Source organism: Cynocephalus volans, chromosome 7 (assembly GCF_027409185.1).
Source record: "Cynocephalus volans isolate mCynVol1 chromosome 7, mCynVol1.pri, whole genome shotgun sequence".
Classification (NCBI taxonomy): Eukaryota; Metazoa; Chordata; class Mammalia; order Dermoptera; family Cynocephalidae; genus Cynocephalus; species Cynocephalus volans.
This window is the reverse complement of record NC_084466.1, coordinates 134,994,165-135,014,452: the sequence shown is the minus strand read 5'-3', so window position 1 is coordinate 135,014,452 and position 20,288 is coordinate 134,994,165. Positions and strand designations below refer to the sequence as shown.

The window sequence follows — 20,288 nt, the reverse complement described above, 5'->3', positions numbered from 1 at the left end:
AGGGTGTACCCACCTGAAGTCAGTCACACCCACACACAGTCGGACAACCAAAGAGTAAGCTAGGCAGAAGAGGTGGCCAAGGCCCCAGACACAATTGAGGTTGAGAGGATTCGAGGTGTCCCCTAAGAAGCATGTGACAGAGGGTCCGGGGGTGATTCCAGAAGGCGGGTGTGGTGAGCATCATCAAATCCTGCAGAGGTGAAGTCAAATAAGGACTGAGAAGTGCCTGTTGGATTTAGGGTGCAGGCAGATAACTGTGTATTTGGAGAGAGCTGCATCAACGCAATGGTGCTGACAGGATGCAGATACCCTGGGATGAGGGGAGATAGGGAGGACGCAGAGGCAGAGAGTTTACAGCTCGCTCAAGCTTGGCTCCAATGGGAAGAAGAGAGACCTGGAAGGGTGAGGTTATGGAAAGGCTTTTTTTAAAAGGTGGTATAGATGAGCACTTAGGTGTTGACAGGAAGGAGTCAGGAGAGAGGGAGGGTCTGAAGATGCAGAAGAGAAGGAATTACGAATAAACTAATATTCCTAAGAAGGCAACACCTGTAGGCTCCAGAGCAAAGGTGGTGAAATCAGCCTTAGGTAGGAGGAAGGACATGCTTTCCACTGTAACGAGAGGAGGAGACACCCTAAGAGGGAGTTCAACTTGACATCAGCAATTTGGGAGAATTCTCAGCTGATGGCTTCTATTTTCCTCCTGGGAATCATGGCCATTTACTGAGATCAAGAAGGAGATGGAGGGGTTAGATGGAGGGGGAGAGTGCAGAATATTAAAAACAGCCACTTGGGAGAACAGGAGAGAGAACTGACTGCAGAAACAGAGTGGGATTGGAGGTGGTATCAAGGGCCTGTTGGGACAGTCACTGTGAATCTGTAGTGTCACTGACACACATGGTCCTGTGATCTTTGTTACCATGTCCCTAGCAGCCCAAAGCTTTCAGTTGTATCCATCCAGGTTGACAGTTTTTGCCAGGTATCTGAGGCAGAAAGTCAAGGGACCAAGGGAACCAGAGAGAGCAGCAAGAGAGTGGTTGATGGGATGAATGGCGCACCTGTGATGCGGATAGTGCAAGGAGGAGGGAGCTGAAGACAAGACGAGCTCTGTAAATACTAGTTCCCGTTTCCCAATCACAACTCTGAATGCAGTACTACTCCTCGTAGGGGGCATAGCTCACTTTTATTTATTTATTTTTCTTTCCTTTCATCTAGCAAAGGACCTTGTTCATAATAGGGGTTCAGGACATTCTCTCAAATGGGTAAATGAATGAATCTATTGTAAAATACTACCACTTTGATTTTTAAAAACTCAGTAAATGATTAATTGGTATCGATGATTACAGTGCGCCCAGGTCCACATGGAGTACTCATACGTAATACTTAGAGATTTAGACACCTGCACCTGTTTTTCAGCAAACGGGATGATATATTCCATTTTCTAGGTTTGACTGGGTTCAATTCAAATTTAATAAAAAGAATAAAATAGCCTTGATATTGCATATGACAGTGTTATATTTTTAAAATATATAGTTATTTTATTTTCTTAGAAGGATGCAGCATAATGATAAGCATAATTATTTATAAATTTGTCATTAATGTCATATATTATATAAATTGTACCATAAATTATGTCTCAATTCACATAACTTGTTTCAAAATAATTAGATAAATGTTCTCAAGATGTGAAATTTAAATACATTATTTTTTTCATCAAATACTATTTTCCTCTAAGGAACTGGGAATCAAATGTTATTTTGTGCAAGAAATCACAGCCTGGTATGGACATGAACCAGATGTCTTTTAACCCCATGAACTGGCACCAGCTATGCTTATCGAGTCCAAGTACAGTGAGCGTGTGGACCATTGAAAGAAGTAACCAGGAGCATCATTTAAAATCAAAGTAGGATGCTTTGTTATGACACAGCAACAAAGTGGTGGCCTTCATTTGCATTTATGTAATGTGATTCAGTCAATTTGATGAATTAAGTGGCTTTATACATACACACACACATATGGCTTATCTTGAGTTATGACATCTTTCTACACACATGATTACCTTGGAGTGGTTGTTTGCATTTCAAAAGGATTCTCTATGACTTGATTTCTCAATGAGTTTCTTTTAAATATCAAGTCCTCTGAGAGCTTTTTCCAACATGGTTTAATTTTCCAAAATTTGATTTGCTCTTACTATTTCAAAGCATGCCTATTGTATAAAAATGATGGTTATGACTTTTTGCTCCTATTACTTTGATGATCTACTGAAATCTCAAAAAGAAGAAACTGTTAGATATAGAAAGTGTACGGATTATACATTCAATCACATTACCCATAAACAGAAAGGTAGTTGAGTATAGTGGAGTCATGGGAGTTACCTGTTTAAATAGAACTGGCTCGAAGAGAGATTCTATGACAAATGCCCCAGTGATAGTTGATGATAATGGGTGCCTTTGTTGAGAAAAAGTTCAAAGACTCCAGGTGCCACTTAGCTACCATTTTTAGCATACTCCACCAAGTCAAAGACCAAGAGATCAGGTCATGCATACCCCTGATATTGCAATTTTTGAAAAATCGCCTTGAGAGAAATGTAAAGCTAGTAAATAAAGTTTTCAAAATGGAGAGCTCTGTGAGAGGTACTTCTTTCTGCTTGGGACTCTTTATGTCTTGGTTTCATTTTTACAAGAACCCATTGAGTAGCCAATTCAGTCTCTAGTCAGAGTTGACAACACCATACCTTTTAAGAAAGTGCCTAGCTCTATCAGATCATTGTCAGGGCAAGCAAGTAATTTGTCACACCTTTTTCTCCCTTTGCTTCCCCTGGATATTCTACTGTACTTCTGAATGTTGAGTTGTGATTTTTTTCTATAAGCAAATAAAGTGGGGGAAAAAAGTGAGTGGATTGTCCTGTTTCATAAAGTAAGCAGGGCCTGAGAACACTTAAGCCTTACGTAAGAGTAGGAAGTACTGTTTTTATGTGATCCCAGGGAAGGAGGCAGGGAGTCCCCACTATCTTGCTCTGCCATTCCTAGGGTCTTGCCCTCACCCTAGGATATTTATCATTCATAAAACTTAAACCAAGGAAGTTTTAAATTTAATGCATGAGGCCGTGAATTCATCAAACTCACCTTTATAACCAAATTATGTGTTAAAAGTAGATACATGGTAAATTTGAAAATAAATGCTTGATATCAGAGGCTACAAAGGTAGCTGAATATAGCTTACATATATGTTTATTTTGGCCCACAGTGTTTTTTACTTGAATTAGTTGCCAACATTTAAGATTTGAGAGATTTCTCATAAATATCCAGATTATGGTATTCTCTTGAAATTTTAGAACCAGATTTCTCACATCAACAACTCTCTTGGCTGGAATTGAGTGGCATCTGCCACCTTTACAAGGGACAAACACTTTCCTATTTTCCAAATCCCCACCAGCCACGCATCACCTGTCTGATCCCCATCAGTATTCAAATATTCAATTCTTGCTTTAGATATTTGAAAAATTTTGATAATCCCTATATACTTAATTTATAACTTTGCATAGCTTGTCCTTTTATGATGTATATTTTTAAATCTACCATTTGGCTTTTATCTTTTTATAGTACCTCCCCACCTCGCTTACTGCTGATACACAGTGTTTACATTAGTGATAGTTTCTGTTAATCTGACTGTTCTGATGTCTCTTTTTTCTACAGGTTGATACAACTGCCTCTAGAAGATGGGACATTTTTTAATGAAACAGATGTAATTTTCCCCCCCTCGTTGCCCAAGGATCCCATTTATGGACCCGTGATGCCACTGTCAGCCATTGCTGGGCTAGTAGGAGAAGAGGCAGAAACTTTCAGGGTAATTACCTGGCACCTCTTTCTGTTTGCCTAATGGGATGAGGTCTAGGAAGTGTGATCTCATTTTATTGTCATAAGCATCCCATGAGACATGCAGGATAGAGAGGATCATCCTGGTTTTTGATACAGATTAGCTATGGAGACCACAAAAGACAAAGACACTGGAGTTTTGAGTTTGGTAACTGGGAAGATGATAGCTCTGCTAACAGAAATGGAACCCAGATGTGATTTCACTTTTTGACATTCTGAATTTGGGGTGCAGGGAGGACATCCAGGTGGAGATGCTGGGTGGAAGTTAGCAAAGTGGACCTAGTGTCAGTAAGGAGAAGTCAGGGCTGGAGACACAGGTGTCAGTGTCATTCACAGATAGCAGAGTGGGAGCAGGGAGAAGGGGGTGTGATGAGCAGAGAGAGGAAGGGTGCCAGGGAAGAAGAGAGAACCCAAGGGGAAGCTGACTGCCTGAAGTCGGGAGGAGAACAAGGAGTCGGAGACAGCACAGCCATAGAAGTAGGAGCAAATCCAGCAGAGAAAAACGAGGCCATAGAAAACAGTGAAAGAAAGTTTCAAAAGGGAGCATTAGTTAACAGTTACACACTCATTCATTCATTAATTCACTCAACAGATACTTATCAAATTTCTTCTATGCAGCAAACACTGTTTTAGGCAATAGGACTCACGTGGTGACCAACCAGGTATAAACTTCATGGAGTTTGTGTTGTCAGAGACAGAACAACAACAAAAGTAAAAATACATTAAATTATGGCAAAATTTGATCATTGTTATAACGGAATAAATGTGGGTGGAGGAAGCAAGGAAGAGATTAACGTGCTGCTCAAGTAAGGCCTTTGGGGAAATGACACTTAAGCTGAGACTTGAAGGACCGGGAAGCATTATTCATGTTACAAGCAGGGAGAGTTTTTTCAAGATGGCGGCGGCTGCGGCGGCTGGCGCGGAGTAGCTGAGGTGGAAAAGGTGGCCACTGGGCCTCAGGCAGCCGGGAAACTTGTGGACCTTCCTCGGGCCATCTCTTAAGGGAGGACTGCTGCTGCTGGCCGGTCGTGGGGGCTCAACGCCACTTTGCCCCCGGCAGGAGAGGCTGCCTCATTTACAGGCAACAGCTTTGAAGTGTGGAGCAGGAAAAGAACTGATTCTTAGCTGCAAAAGCGAGTCTTGAAACAGGGAACACGGCGCCAGGGCTGCTGTGGATGCAGCCAGGATCCCGGAGGCTGGGGCCGCACTGAAGGCGGCCAGCTGCCCTATTCAGGATTCGAGGTTTCAGGCCGGCATTAAAGAAGATTCCTGGGAACGCCCGAGCGGCGCCGCGACTGAACAGCCCGAGGCGGCAGCGCCGAGAACACGGAAGGCAACAAACCAGAGACAGAGCGAGCGCCCGACCTGGCACAGCACTGTGAGTGATCCCTGGCACAGCTCTGTTCGGGGGGTGAATGCCCACGCGGCTTCCGCCTGCACCACCAGGCCACTCACTGCCCCGGTGCTGCCTCCATTTTCCCAGGTGCGGGCAGCTCCGCCCTGCTCGGCCATCACTGAGCCCATTTGCTTGGCCTGGCGCGGGGCTTTCCGGACCCTGCTGGCCGACCTCCTCTCCCACTCCCTCCGCGGTTCTCTGGCAGGACTGGGGGTGTGGGGCGTCCCGACCAGTTTTGGGAGGGCTAGGAAGTACGGGCGGGCCGACTGTCACTCCACCACACCCTGGACTCCGGCCCCGGTAAACTTCCTGTTACTGGGAGGCAGATACCATCTCTGCGACCACCAGTTTGGAAAAAAGCCTAACGAATTTCTGGTTGGGAATAGTGCGGTAGGAGAGTTCCCAGGTCCGCTTGAACCTGCCGGAGAGCAGGCTGCAGGCGGGCACTAGACTCGGTTTATACCGGGGGGATACAAAGGTGAACAAGACCCGAGAAAGATCTACACAGTGCTACAAAGGCACCCAGAGAGACCGGTCGTCTGTGCCTAGCAGAAACCTGGTAGACTTCCTGGGCAAGGCGGTGCTGAGCAGGGTCTTGAAGGCCCAGCTGATAGACGAGGGGTGCAGAAGACACGCCCCAGCCCAGCACAGTGTGCACAGAGGGGGGAGACGTGCGGCCAGGGAGGCGGAGTCTCGACAGAAACCACACACCCGGTGGGGTCGCCACTGCACGATCTAACAGCCTGGGCCAGAGCACACGGAACGGGGAGAAGTCCTGTACAGAAAGTGAAAGCTCAACAGAGATCACACACCCTGTGGTACGTGATCCACCAGCCCAGCAGAGTACAAGCTGACCAGAAAGGTGGATCCCCGGAGAAGCCCAAGACCTGAGGCAACCACACACACAAGACACTAGAGGCCAACTGAGCAGTCACGGCGGGAGCCATACCAAATTGGCAACCACAGCAACATCCTATTAGTCATTAGTCTTAAACCGGTGGACTGTGAAACCCCCTGCAACAATGAATAAACACCAAAAAAAAGACACCAGAAATACAAAAAATCAAGAAAGTACACCACCAAAAGTTAATAAATCTCATACTCTAGATCCTATAGAACAAGAAGCCCTTGAAATAACTGACAAGGAATTTCGAGTGATAATTCTAAGGAAACTGAATGAGATACAAGAAAACTCAGCTAGACATCATGATGAAATGAGGAAAAGTATACAGGATCTGAAAGAGGAAATATACAAGGAAATCAATGTCCTGAAAAAAAATGTAGCAGAACTTGCTGAACTGAAGAAGTTATTCAGCGAAATAAAAAACACAACGGAGAGTTTAACCAGCAGGCTTGTCGAAGTTGAAGAGAGAACCTCTGAACTTGAAGATGGGCTGTTTGAAATAACACAAGCAGACAAAAAGAAAGAAAAAAGAATCAAGGACATGGAAGAAAATCTGAGAGAGATATCAGACAACCTCAAGCGCTCAAATATCCGAGTCATGGGTATTCCAGAAGGGGAGGAAAATGGAGATTCCATTGAAAACATATTCAAAAAAATAGTGGCAGAAAACTTCCCAGGTATAGGAAAAATCACAGATCTTCAGATCCAGGAAGCTCAACGATCTCCAAACGTATTCAACCCAAAAAGGCCTTCTCCAAGACATGTCATAGTCAAATTGGCAAAACTCAGAGACAAAGAGAGAATCTTAAAAGCTGCAAGAGAGAAGCGTCAAATCACCTATAAGGGAGCCCCAATCAGGTTAACATCAGACTTTTCATCACAAACCCTAAAAGCTAGAAAGGAATGGGATGATATTTTCAAAATACTAAAAGACAAAGATTGCCAGCCAAGAATACTCTTCCCTGCAAGGCTATCCTTCCGAAATGAGGGGCAAATAGTATATTTCTCAGACAAACAAAAACTGCGGGAGTTCACTACCACAAGACCACCCTTACAAGAAATCCTCAAGGGAGTACTGGGTTTGGTTCCTGAAAAATAACTACCACTGCCATAAAAACCTAAGAAAAATCTAAACCCGCTAGTACAATAAAAATGGCATTCATGAAGAGAAAACAAGCTAACAAAAACACTATCTACAACCTAAGGAACCAACAAACAAAGAAACCAAACAGTAAATCAGAAAGCAAGGAACAAAAGACACCTAAGACAACCAAACAACCAATAAAATGCTAGGAATAAATCAACACCTTTCAATAACAACTCTTAATGTTAAAGGCTTAAATTCCCCAATTAAAAGACACAGACTGACTGACTGGATCAAAAAGCAGGACCCAACTATATGCTGCCTACAAGAAACCCACCTCACCCATAAAGATTCACACAGACTAAGAGTGAAAGGATGGAAAAAGATTTACCATGCAAACAGAAAAGAAAAACGAGCTGGAGTGGCTATTCTTATATCTGACAAAATAGACTTTAAACTAAAAACCATAAAAAGAGACAATGAGGGACACTACTTAATGATAAAAGGACTGATCCATCAAGAAGACATAACAATCATAAATATGTACGCACCCAATGTTGGAGCAGCCAGATTTATAAAACAAACTCTATTAGACCTAAAGAAGGAAATAGACACTAATACCATAATAGCAGGGGACCTGAACACTCCACTGTCAATATTAGACAGATCATCTAGGCAAAGAATCAGTAGAGAAACACAAGATCTAAACAAGACTCTAGACCAATTGGAATTGGCAGATATCTACAGAACATTCCACCCAACAACCTCAGAATATTCATTCTTCTCATCAGCACATGGATCATTCTCCAGGATAGATCACATATTAGGTCACAAATCAAGTCTCAGTAAATTAAAAAAAATTGGAATTATCCCATGTATCTTCTCAGACCACAATGGATTAAAACTAGAAATTAATAACAAACAAAACTCTGGAAACTATACAAACATATGGAAATTAAACAGCATTCTACTTAATGACATATGGGTCCAAGAAGAAATCAAGCAGGAAATCAAAAAGTTTATTGAAACTAATGAAAACAATGATACATCATACCAAAACCTGTGGGATACTGCAAAAGCAGTATTGAGGGGAAAATTTATTGCATTAAATGCTCACTTCAGAAGAATGGAAAGATGGCAAGTGAACAACCTAACACTTCACCTTAAAGAACTAGAAAAACAAGAACAATCCAATCCTAAAGTTAGCAGACGGAAAGAAATCATTAAGATCAGAGCAGAACTGAATGAAATTGAAAACCAAAAAACAATTCAAAAGATCAACGAATCAAAAAGTTGGTTTTTTGAAAAGATAAATAAAATTGACAAACCATTAGCATGGCTAACAAAAAAAAGAAGAGAGAAGACTCAAATAACAAAAATTAGAAATGAAATAGGCGATATTACAACTGATTCATCTGAAATACAAGGAATCATTCGAGACTACTATAAACAACTGTACGCCAACAAATTTGAAAATCTGGAGGAAATGGATAAATTTCTGGACACACACAAGCTCCCAAAACTGAACCGTGAAGACGTAGAAAATCTGAACAGACCAATAACAATAAAGGAGATTGAAGCTGTTATCAGAAGGCTCCCAACAAAGAAAAGCCCAGGACCAGATGGATTCACAGCAGAATTTTACCAAACATTCAAAGAGGAATTGACACCGATTCTTTACAAACTATTCCAAAAGATTGAAACGGACGCAAATCTCCCAAACTCATTCTATGAAGCAAACATCATCCTGATACCAAAACCAGGTAAAGATATAACCAAAAAAGAAAACTACAGACCGATATCCTTGATGAATATAGATGCAAAAATCCTCACTAAAATACTAGCAAACAGAATACAGCAACACATACGAAAAATTATTCATCACGATCAAGTGGGATTCATCCCAGGGATGCAAGGTTGGTTCAACATACGCAAATCAATAAATGTGATACACCATATTAATAAACTCAAACACAAGGACCATATGATCATCTCTATAGATGCTGAAAAAGCATTTGATAAAGTTCAGCACTCATTCATGACAAAGACCCTGTATAAGTTAGGTATAGAGGGAAAGTATCTCAACATAATTAAAGCCATATATGACAAACCTACTGCCAACATCATCCTGAATGGGGAAAAGCTGAAAGCTTTTCCTTTAAGAACAGGCACTAGACAAGGATGCCCACTCTCACCACTCCTATTCAACATAGTGTTGGAAGTACTAGCCAGAGCAATCAGAGAAGAGAAGGAAATAAAGGGCATCCAGATTGGAAAAGACGAAGTCAAACTGTCCCTGTTTGCAGATGACATGATCCTATATATCGAACAGCCTAAAACCTCTACAAAAAAACTGTTGGAATTGATAAATGATTTCAGCACAGTAGCAGGATACAAAATCAACACACAAAAATCAGTAGCATTTATTTTCTCCAATAGTGAACATGCAGAAGGAGAAATCAAGAAAGCCTGCCCATTTACAATAGCCACCAAAAAAATAAAATACTTAGGAATTGAGTTAACCAAGGAGGTGAAAAATCTCTATAATGAGAACTACAAACCACTGCTGAGAGAAATTAGAGAGGATACAAGAAGATGGAAAGATATCCCATGCTCTTGGATTGGAAGAATCAACATAGTGAAAATGTCCATACTACCCAAAGTGATATACAAATTCAATGCAATCCCCATCAAAATTCCAAAGACATTTTTCTCAGAAATGGAAAAAACTATTCAGACATTTATATGGAACAATAAAAGACCACGAATAGCCAAAGCAATGCTCAGCAAAAAAAATAAAGCTGGAGGCATAACACTACCTGACTTTAAGCTATACTACAAAGCTATAATAACCAAAACAGTATGGTACTGGCATAAAAACAGACACACTGACCAATGGAATAGAATAGAGAATCCAGAAATCAACCCACACACTTACTGCCATCTGATCTTTGACAAAGGCACCAAACCTATTCACTGGGGAAGGGACTGCCTCTTCAGCAAGTGGTGCTGGGATAACTGGATATCGATATGCAGGAGAATGAAACTAGATCCATACCTCTCACCGTATACTAAAATCAACTCAAAATGGATTAAGGATTTAAATATACACCCTGAGACAATAAAACTTCTTAAAGAAAACATAGGGGAAACACTTCAGGAAATAGGACTGGGCACAGACTTCATGAATACAACCCCAAAAGCACGGGCAACCAAAGGAAAAATAAACAAATGGGATTATATCAAACTAAAAAGCTTCTGCACAGCAAAAGAAACAATTAAAAGAGTTAAAAGACAACCAACAGAGTGGGAGAAAATATTTGCAAAATATACATCTGACAAAGGATTAATATCCAGAATATATAAGGAACTCAAACAACTTTACAAGAAGAAAACAAGCAACCCAATTAAAAAATGGGCAAAAGAGCTAAGTAGGCATTTCTCTAAGGAAGATATACAAATGGCCAACAGACATATGAAAAAATGCTCAACATCACTCAGCATCCGGGAAATGCAAATCAAAACCACATTGAGATACCATCTAACCCCAGTTAGGATGGCTAAAATCCAAAAGACTATGAACGATAAATGCTGGCGAGGCTGCGGAGAAAAAGGAACTCTCATACATTGTTGGTGGGACTGCAAAATGGTGCAGCCTCTATGGAAAATGGTATGGAGGTTCCTTAAACAATTGCAAATAGATCTACCATACGACCCAGCCATCCCACTGTTGGGAATATACCCAGAGGAATGGAAATCATCAAGTCGAAGGTATACCTGTTCCCCAATGTTCATCGCAGCACTCTTTACAATAGCCAAGAGTTGGAACCAGCCCAAATGCCCATCATCAGATGAGTGGATACGGAAAATGTGGTACATCTACACAATGGAATACTACTCAGCTATAAAAACGAATGAAATACTGCCATTTGCAACAACATGGATGGACCTTGAGAGAATTATATTAAGTGAAACAAGTCAGGCACAGAAAGAGAAATACCACATGTTCTCACTTATTGGAGGGAGCTAAAAATTAATATATAAATTCACACACACACATACACACATACACACACAAACCAGGGGGCGGGGAGGAAGAAGATATAACAACCACAATTATTTGAAGTTGATACAACAAGCAAACAGAAAGGACATTGTTGGGGGGGAGGGGGGGAGGGAGAAGGGAGGGAGGTTTTGGTGATGGGGAGCATTAATCAGCTACAATGTATATCGACAAAATAAAATTTAAAAAATATAAAAAAAAATAAAAATAAAAATAAAAAAATAAAAAAAAAAAAAAAACAAGCAGGGAAAAGAGTGTTTCCGTGGAAAGAACCACATGTGCAAAGGCCTGGGGAAGAAGAGAACTTGGTATGTTTGAGGAACTGAGAAAAGATCCATAGATAAATGAGGGGAAAATGAGGTGCAGGGTGATGTACAAGAGGGAGGCAAGAGACAAGGATAGCATATGCAAGGCCTTTGGGGTGAAGTTAAGAAGCTTCACTCTTCCAAGCCTCTCCTACGGGTGTTATGCTGATGCTTGTGTTAAGTTCCAGGCAGAAAATAGAGAAGGCAGAGTTTCCCAAGTGTTTTTGACTTCTGCAGAGAATTAAGCTATGAATGTTAAAAATAATTCAGTGTGAGAATCAGTTGATTAAAAAAAATCTCTGTGGCAAGCAAAGATTGCATGTCCTTAGTATTTCCTCTAATGAATGACAGTGATTCACTTTTTTAAATGACAGAAAATGACTAATTTCTTTTGTAGCACAGGTCTTAGCTTTGGAAATCTAACTACACTCAGCCACAGTGGGGCAGCAAAGTAAAAATAAATAGGTCAGCCACCAAGAATTGCAATTTGAAAGAATATTTCTGTGTTTAGTACTTAGAGCCTAGAACCCTCAAATTTCAACTATCTCAAATCTTCTTTTTCTGCAGTAAATTTCTGCAAGAGACCTCATCTTTCACATTTTACACCAACATGATGTACCCTACATAAAACATTTAAAATTAGGCAGTTGTCCTTGTCATTTGAAAAATGCTGCTATGAAATGACTTCTTTAAATACTTAAATGTGGAGTTATTTTTTAAAATGCTCATAATATATATACATCTTTATTTTCTAGGACTTTTGCATTCAGTGCATTTTAACCATTTTCTGAAGGCAGAAATTTAATGTTATGGTTTGACATCTCTAAATCATACAGGGGATATTAATAAAGTCACATACTTTGCATTATAGAAATTAATTTTCCCAGTAGTTTACTTTTTCATTTTATAGCTAAATAAGGTGAAGAGAATGGCTAAAATATTAATTAATGTCTGTACTATGAGTGAAAGCATAACCAAAGTAGATCTCGAATGTCTTGGTTCCATTCCTTCCTTTGACTGTCATTTTTGTGACCTGGGTACCAATGGCAAAGAAATCAGTAATGATTTGATCTATTTAAGAGTCTTAAAAATTGACAAGCTGTGGAATTTTACAGAATTACAAACATTAAATAGTCTCACTATCTTTCTTGTGGCTAACACTATAAGGGCGCACACAGGCCTTTAAATAGACCCGAGTCACATTACACAACTTATTTAGGGCATTAGAAACGTATCCTGCGGATCCTAAGATGGCGGTGGCTGCGGTGGTTGGCGCGGGTAGCTGAGGTGGAAAAGTCCGCCACTGGGCCTTAGGCAGCCGGGAAACTTGTGGATCTTCCTCTTTCCGTCTCTTAAGGGAGGACCGCTGCTGGTGGCCGGTCGTGGGGGCTGACCGCCACTTTGCCTTTGACAGGAGAGGCTGCCTCATTTACAGGCAACAGCTTTGAAGTATGGAGCAGGAAAAGAACCGTTTCTTAGCTGCAAAAACGAGTCTCTAAACAGGGAACACGGTGCCGGGGCTGCTGTTGACACTGCCAGGATCCCAGAGGCCAGGGCCGCGCTGAAGGCGGCCAGCTGCCCTATTCAGGATTCGAGGTTTCATGCCGGCATAAAAGAAGATTCCTGGGAGCACCCGAGCCATGCCGCGGGACCGAGTGAGCAGCCCGAAGCGGCGGCGGCGGCTGAGAACGGGGATGGCAACGACCCAGAGGCAGAGAGGGAGCCGCCCGACCCGGAACAGCCCCGTGAGTGACCCCTGGCCCAACCCTGCTCAGGGGGCGGACGCCCGCCTGACTTCCGCCTGCCCCACCGGGCCACTCACCGGCCTGGGGCTGCCTCCATTTTCTCAGGTGGTAGCAGCTCCGACCCAGCTCGGCCAAGCCTGTCCTCCTCGCCCGGCTCGGCTCCTCACTGAGCCTTCCCACTTGCTTGCCCTGGCGCGGAGCTTCCCGGGGCCTACAGGCCGGCCTCGCTTCCCACTCCCTCCGTGGTTCTCTGGCGGGGCTGGTGGTGTGGGGCGTCCCCAGCCAGCATCGGGAGTGAGAGGAACTATGGGCTGGGCCGACTGTCACTCCACCGTACCCTGGGCTCCGGCCCCTGGTAAACTTCCTGTTACTGGGAGGCATATACCATCTCTGCGGGCACCAGTTCGGAAAAACGCCTAACCGATTTTGGGTTAGGAATAGTGTGGTTGGAGAGTTCCCAAGTCCGCTTGAACCTGCCGGAGAGCTGACTGTGGGCGGGCACCGGACTCGGTCCATGCCGGGGGGATACAAAGGTGAACCGTGTGCTGCGGGCTCCTCCCTCAAGGAGCTCATGCTCTGGGGTGGGAGATAAGACAAGTACACAAATAACTGCGATACCAGGAGGAAGGTGATAAGTCCCGAGAAAGATCTACACAGTGCTACAAAGGCACCCAGAGCGAACGGTCGTCTGCGCCTAGCAGAAACCTGGTAGACTTCCTGGGCGAGGGGGTGCCGAGCAGGGTCTTGAAGGCCCAGCTGATAGATGAGGGTTGCAGAAGACACGTCCCAGCCCAGCACAGTGTGCACAGAGTGGGGAGACGTCCGGCTAGGGAGGCGGAGACTCGACAGAAACCACAAACCCTGTGGGGTCGCCACGGCATGATCCAACAGCCCGGGCCAGAGCACAAGGAACAGGGAAAGTTCTGCATGGGAAGTGGAAGCTCAGCAGAGACCACACATCCTGCGGTACCGCCCCGTGATCCAGCAGCCCTGCAGAGTCCAAGCTGACCAGAGAGGTGGCTCCCCGGAGAGGCCCAAGACCCAAGGCAACCACACACACAAGGCACTAGAGGCCAACTGGGCAGTCACGGAGGTAGCCATACCAAATTGGCAACGACAGCAACATCTTAGTTAGTCAATAGTCTCAAACCGGTGGACTGTGAAACCCCCTGCCACAATGAATAAACATCAAAAAAAAGATACCAGAAATACAAAAAATCAAGAAAGTACACCACCAAAAGTTAATAAATCTCAAACTCTAGATCCTATAGAACAAGAAGCCCTTGAAATGACTGACAAGGAATTTCGAGTGATAATTCTAAGGAAACTGAATGAGATACAAGAAAACTCAGAGAGACATCATGATGAAATGAGGAAAAGTATACAGGACCTGAAAGAGGAAATGTACAAGGAAATCAATGTCCTGAAAAAAAATGTAGCAGAACGTGCTGAACTGAAGAAGTTATTCAGCAAAATAAAAAACACAACAGAAAGTATAACCAGCAGGCTTGTCGAAGTTGAAGAGAGAACCTCTGAACTTCAAGATGGGCTGTTTGAAATAACACAAGCAGACAAAAAAAAAAAAAGGAAAAGGAATCAAAGACATTGAAGAAAATCTGAGAGAGATATCAGACAACCTTAAGCGCTCAAATATCCAAGTCATGGGTATTCCAGAAGGGGAGGAAAATGGAGAGTCCATTGAAAACATATTCAACAAAATAGTGGCAGAAAACTTCCCAGGTATACGAAAAATCACAGATCTTCAGATCCAGGAAGCTCAATGATCTCCAAACATATTCAACCCAAAAAGGCCCTCTCCAAGACATGTTATAGTCAAACTGGCAAAACTCAGAGACAAAGAGAGAATCTTAAAAGCTGCAAGAGAGAAGCATCAAATCACATATAAGGGAGCCCCAATCAGGCTAACATCAGACTTTTCATCACAAACCCTAGAAAGGAATGGGATGATATATTCAAAATACTAAAAGACAAAGATTGCCAGCCAAGATACTCTACCCTGCAAGGCTATCCTTCCGCAATGAAGGGCAAATAGTATATTTCTCAGACCAACAAAAACTGCGGGAGTTCACTACCACACGACCACCCTTACAAGAAATCCTCAAGGGAGTACTGGGTTTGGTTCCTGAAAAATAACTACCACTGCCATAAAAACCCAAGAAAAATCTAAACCCACTAGTATAATAAAAATGGCCTTCATGAAGAGAAAACAAACAAACAAAAACGCTATCTACAATCTAAGGAACCAACAAACACGGAAACCAAACAGTAAATCAGAAAGCAAGGAACAAAAGACATCTAAGACAACCAAACAACTAATAAAATGCTAGGAATAAATCAACACCTTTCAATAACAACTCTTAATGTAAAAGGCTTAAATTCCCCAATCAAAAGACACAGACTGGCTGATGGGATTAAAAGGAGGACCCAACTATATGCTGCCCTCAAGAGACCCACCTCACCCATAAAGATTCACATAGACTAAGAGTGAAAGGATGGAAAAAGATTTACCATGCAAACAGAAAAGAAAAACGAGCTGGAGTAGCTATTCTTATATCTGACAAAATAGACTTTAAACTAAAAACTATAAAAAGAGACAATGAGGGACACTACATAATGATAAAAGGACTGATCCATCAAAAAGACATAACAATCATCAATATGTACGCACCCAATGTTGGAGGAGCCAGATTTATAAAACAAACCTTATTAGACCTAAAGAAGGAAATAGACACTAATACCATAATAGCAGGGGACCTGAACATCCCACTGTCAATATTAGACAGATCACCTAGGCAAAGAATCAGTAGAGAAACACAAGATTTAAACAATACTGTAGACCAATTGGAATTGGCAGATATCTACAGAACATTCCATCCAACAACCTCAGAATATTCATTCTTCTCATCAGCACATGGATCATTCTCCAGGATAGATCACATATTAGGTCACAAATCAAGTCTCAACAAATTCAAAAATATTGGAATTATCCCATGTATTTTCTCAGACCACAATGGATTAAAACTAGAAATTAATAACAAACGAAACTCTGGAAACTATACAAACACATGGAAATTAAACAGCATTCTACTTAATGACATATGGGTCCAAGAAGGAATCAAGCAGGAAATCAAAAAATTTATTGAAACTAATGAAAATAATGATACATCATACCAAAACCTGTGGGATACTGCAAAAGCAGTATTAAGGGGGAAATTTATTGCATTAAATGCTCACGTCAGAAGAATGGAAAGATGGCAAGTGAACAACCTAACACTTCACCTTAAAGATCTAGAAAAACTAGAACAATCCAAACATAAAGTTAGCAGACAGAAAGAAATCATTAAGATCAGAGCAGAACTTAATGAAATTGAAACCCAAAAAACAATACAAAAGATCAATGAATCAAAAAGTTGGTTTTTTGAAAAGATAAATAAAATTGAGAAACCATTAGCATGGCTAACAAAAAAAAAGAAGAGAGAAGATTCAAATAACAAAAATTAGAAATGAAAAAGGCGATATTACAACTGATGCATCTGAAATACAAGGAATCATTCGAGACTACTATAAACAACTATACGCCAACAAGTTTGAAAATCTGGAGGAAATGGATAAATTTCTGGACACACACGAGCTCCCAGATGTAGAAAATCTGAACAGACCAATAACAATAAAGGAGATTGAAGCTGTTATCAGAAGGCTCCCAACAAAGAAAAGCCCAGGACCAGATGGATTCACAGCAGAATTTTACCAAACATTCAAAGAGGAATTGACACCGATTCTTTACAAACTATTCCAAAAGATTGAAACGGACGCAAATCTCCCAAACTCATTCTATGAAGCAAACATCATCCTGATACCAAAACCAGGTAAAGATATAACCAAAAAAGAAAACTACAGGCCGATATCCTTGATGAATATAGATGCAAAAATCCTCACTAAAATACTAGCAAACAGAATACAGCAACACATATGTAAAATTATTCACCACGATCAAATGGGATTCATCCCAGGGATGCAAGGTTGGTTCAACATACACAAATCAATAAATGTGATACACCATATTAATAAAGTCAAACACAAGGACCACATGATCATCTCTATAGATGCTGAAAAAGCATTTGATAAAATTCAGCACTCATTCATGACAAAGACCCTCTATAAGTTAGGTATAGAGGGAAAGTATCTCAACATAATTAAAGCCATATATGACAAACCTACTGCCAATATCATACTGAATGGGGAAAAGCTGAAAGCTTTTCCTTTAAGAACAGGAACTAGACAAGGATGCCCACTCTCACCACTCCTATTCAACATAGTGTTGGAAGTACTAGCCAGAGCAATCAGAGAAGAGAAGGAAATAAAGGGCATCCAGATTGGAAAAGATGAAGTCAAACTGTCCCTGTTTGCAGATGACATGATCCTATATATCGAACAGCCTAAAACCTCTACAAAAAAACTGTTGGAATTGATAAATGATTTCAGCACAGTAGCAGGATACAAAATCAACACACAAAAATCAGTAGCATTTCTTTTCTCCAATAGTGAACATGCAGAACGAGAAATCAAGAAAGCCTGCCCATTTACAATAGCCACCAAAAAAATAAAATACTTAGGAATTGAGTTAACCAAGGAGGTGAAAAATCTCTATAATGAGAACTACAAACCACTGCTGAGAGAAATTAGAGAGGATACAAGAAGATGGAAAGATATCCCATGCTCTTGGATTCGAAGAATCGACATAGTGAAAATGTCCATACTACCCAAAGTGATATACAAATTCAATGCAATCCCCATCAAAATTCCAAAGACATTTTTCTCAGAAATGGAAAAAACTATCCAGACATTTATATGGAATAACAAAAGACCATGCATAGCGAAAGCAATGCTGAGCAAAAAAAATAAAGCTGGAGGCATAACACTACCTGACTTTATGCTATACACAAAGCTATCATAACCAAAACAGTATGGTACTGGCATAAAAACAGACACATTGATCAATGGAACAAAATTGAGAATCCAGAAATCAACCCACACACTTACTGCCATCTGATCTTTGACAAAGGCACCAAGCCTATTCACTGGGGAAGGGACTGCCTCTTCAGCAAATGGTGCTGGGATTAACTGGATATCCATATGCAGGAGAATGAAACTAGACCCATACCTCTCACCATATACTAAAATCAACTCAAAATGGATTAAGGATTTAAATATACACACTTCTTAAAGAAAACATAGGAGAAACACTTCAGGAAATAGGACGGGATACAGACTTCATGAATACGACCCCAAAAGCACAGGCAACCAAAGGAAAAATAAACAAATGGGATTATATCAAACTAAAAAGCTTCTGCACAGCAAAAGAAACAATTAACAGAGTTAAAAGACAACCAACAGAGTGGGAGAAAATATTTGCAAAATATACATCTGACAAAGGATTAATATCCAGAATATATAAGGAACTCAAACAACTTTACAAGAAAAAAACAAGCAACCCAATTAAAAAATGGGCAAAAGAGCTAAGTAGGCATTTCTCTAAGGAAGATATACAAATGGCCAACAGACATATGAAAAAATGCTCAACATCACTCATCATCCAGGAAATGCAAATCAAAACCACACTGAGATACCATCTCACCCCAGTTAGGGCGGCTAAAATCCAAAAGACTCTGAACGATAAATGCTGGCGAGGTTGTGGAGAAAAACGAACTCTCATACATTGTTGGTGGGACTACAAAATGGTGCAGCCTCTATGGAAAATGGTATGGAGGTTCCTCAAACAATTGCAGATAGATCTACCATACGACCCAGCTATCCCACTGTTGGGAATATACCCAAAGGAATGGAAATCATCAAGTGGAAGGTATACCTGTTCCCCAATGTTCATTGCAGCACTCTTTACAATAGCCAAGAGTTGGAACCAGCCCAAATGTCCATCATCGGATGAGTGGATATGGAAAATGTGGTACATCTACACAATGGAATACTACTCAGCTATAAAAACGAATGAAATACTGCCATTTGCAACAACATGGATAGACCTTGAGAGAATTATATTAAGTGAAACGAGTCAGGCACAGAAAGAGAAATACCACATGTTCTCATTTATTGGTGGGAGCTAAAAATTAATATATAAATTCACACACACACACACACAAAAAAAAAACGGAGGGGGGGAAGAAGATATAACAACCACAATTACTTGAAGTTGATACGACAAGCAAACAGAAAGGACATTGTTGGTGGTGAGGGAGGAGAGGGAAGAGGGAGGGAGGTTTTGGTGATGGGCAACAATAATCAACCACAATGTATATCAACAAAATAAAATTTAAAAAAAAAAAAGAAAAAAAGAAACGTATCCTGATGTCACATGGGGAAAATCAAAAGCAGATGTTATCTGGGAAGAAATTCGATCCAAGATAACGAATTTAATCTCAAGTATCCAGTTTCCTTTTGCCACCTAACTTTAAAAAAGAAAAAAGAAAAAAAAACAGAAGTTGCTAAATAGGAATCTCTTTTATAAACTCAAATATTCAGAAACATATTTGGATTTTTACATTTTCTAAATCAGAGTAAAGCTGGGCTGCAGTTTTTCATGTTTGGTTTTCAAGTGATCAAAATGTTTGATTTATGATTCCAGAGGACTGAAAAAGGAGGTAGTATTATCAACAAATATTTTAGAACGTCATTGACACCTTTTCTTTCTTTCTTTTCTTTCTTTCTTTCTTTTTACACGTTTTCTTTTAAAACTCAGAATTTTCAGAATTGAAGCAGATAGGTGGGGTTTTGTTTTGTTTTTTGTTGTTTTGTTTGAGTCAATATTAATACTTGAAAGTACAAATATAAATTAAATGAGGTTCAACAGACTTCATAACACATACAATAAAATAGACTATAAAAC

The 20,288-nt window shown here is 40.9% G+C and overlaps 1 protein-coding gene across 1 annotated transcript in view; it reads left to right on the top strand.

Annotated features, from left to right (window-relative positions):
* CFAP43 (cilia and flagella associated protein 43) overlaps positions 1–20,288 on the top strand; it is a 125,885-nt gene that overhangs the window by 13,313 nt on the left and 92,284 nt on the right. Inside the window, exons 4-5 of the mRNA XM_063103441.1 lie at positions 1,733–1,900; positions 3,693–3,843. Coding sequence (XP_062959511.1) covers positions 1,733–1,900; positions 3,693–3,843 — 319 coding nt within the window. The remainder of the gene's footprint in view (positions 1–1,732; positions 1,901–3,692; positions 3,844–20,288) is intronic.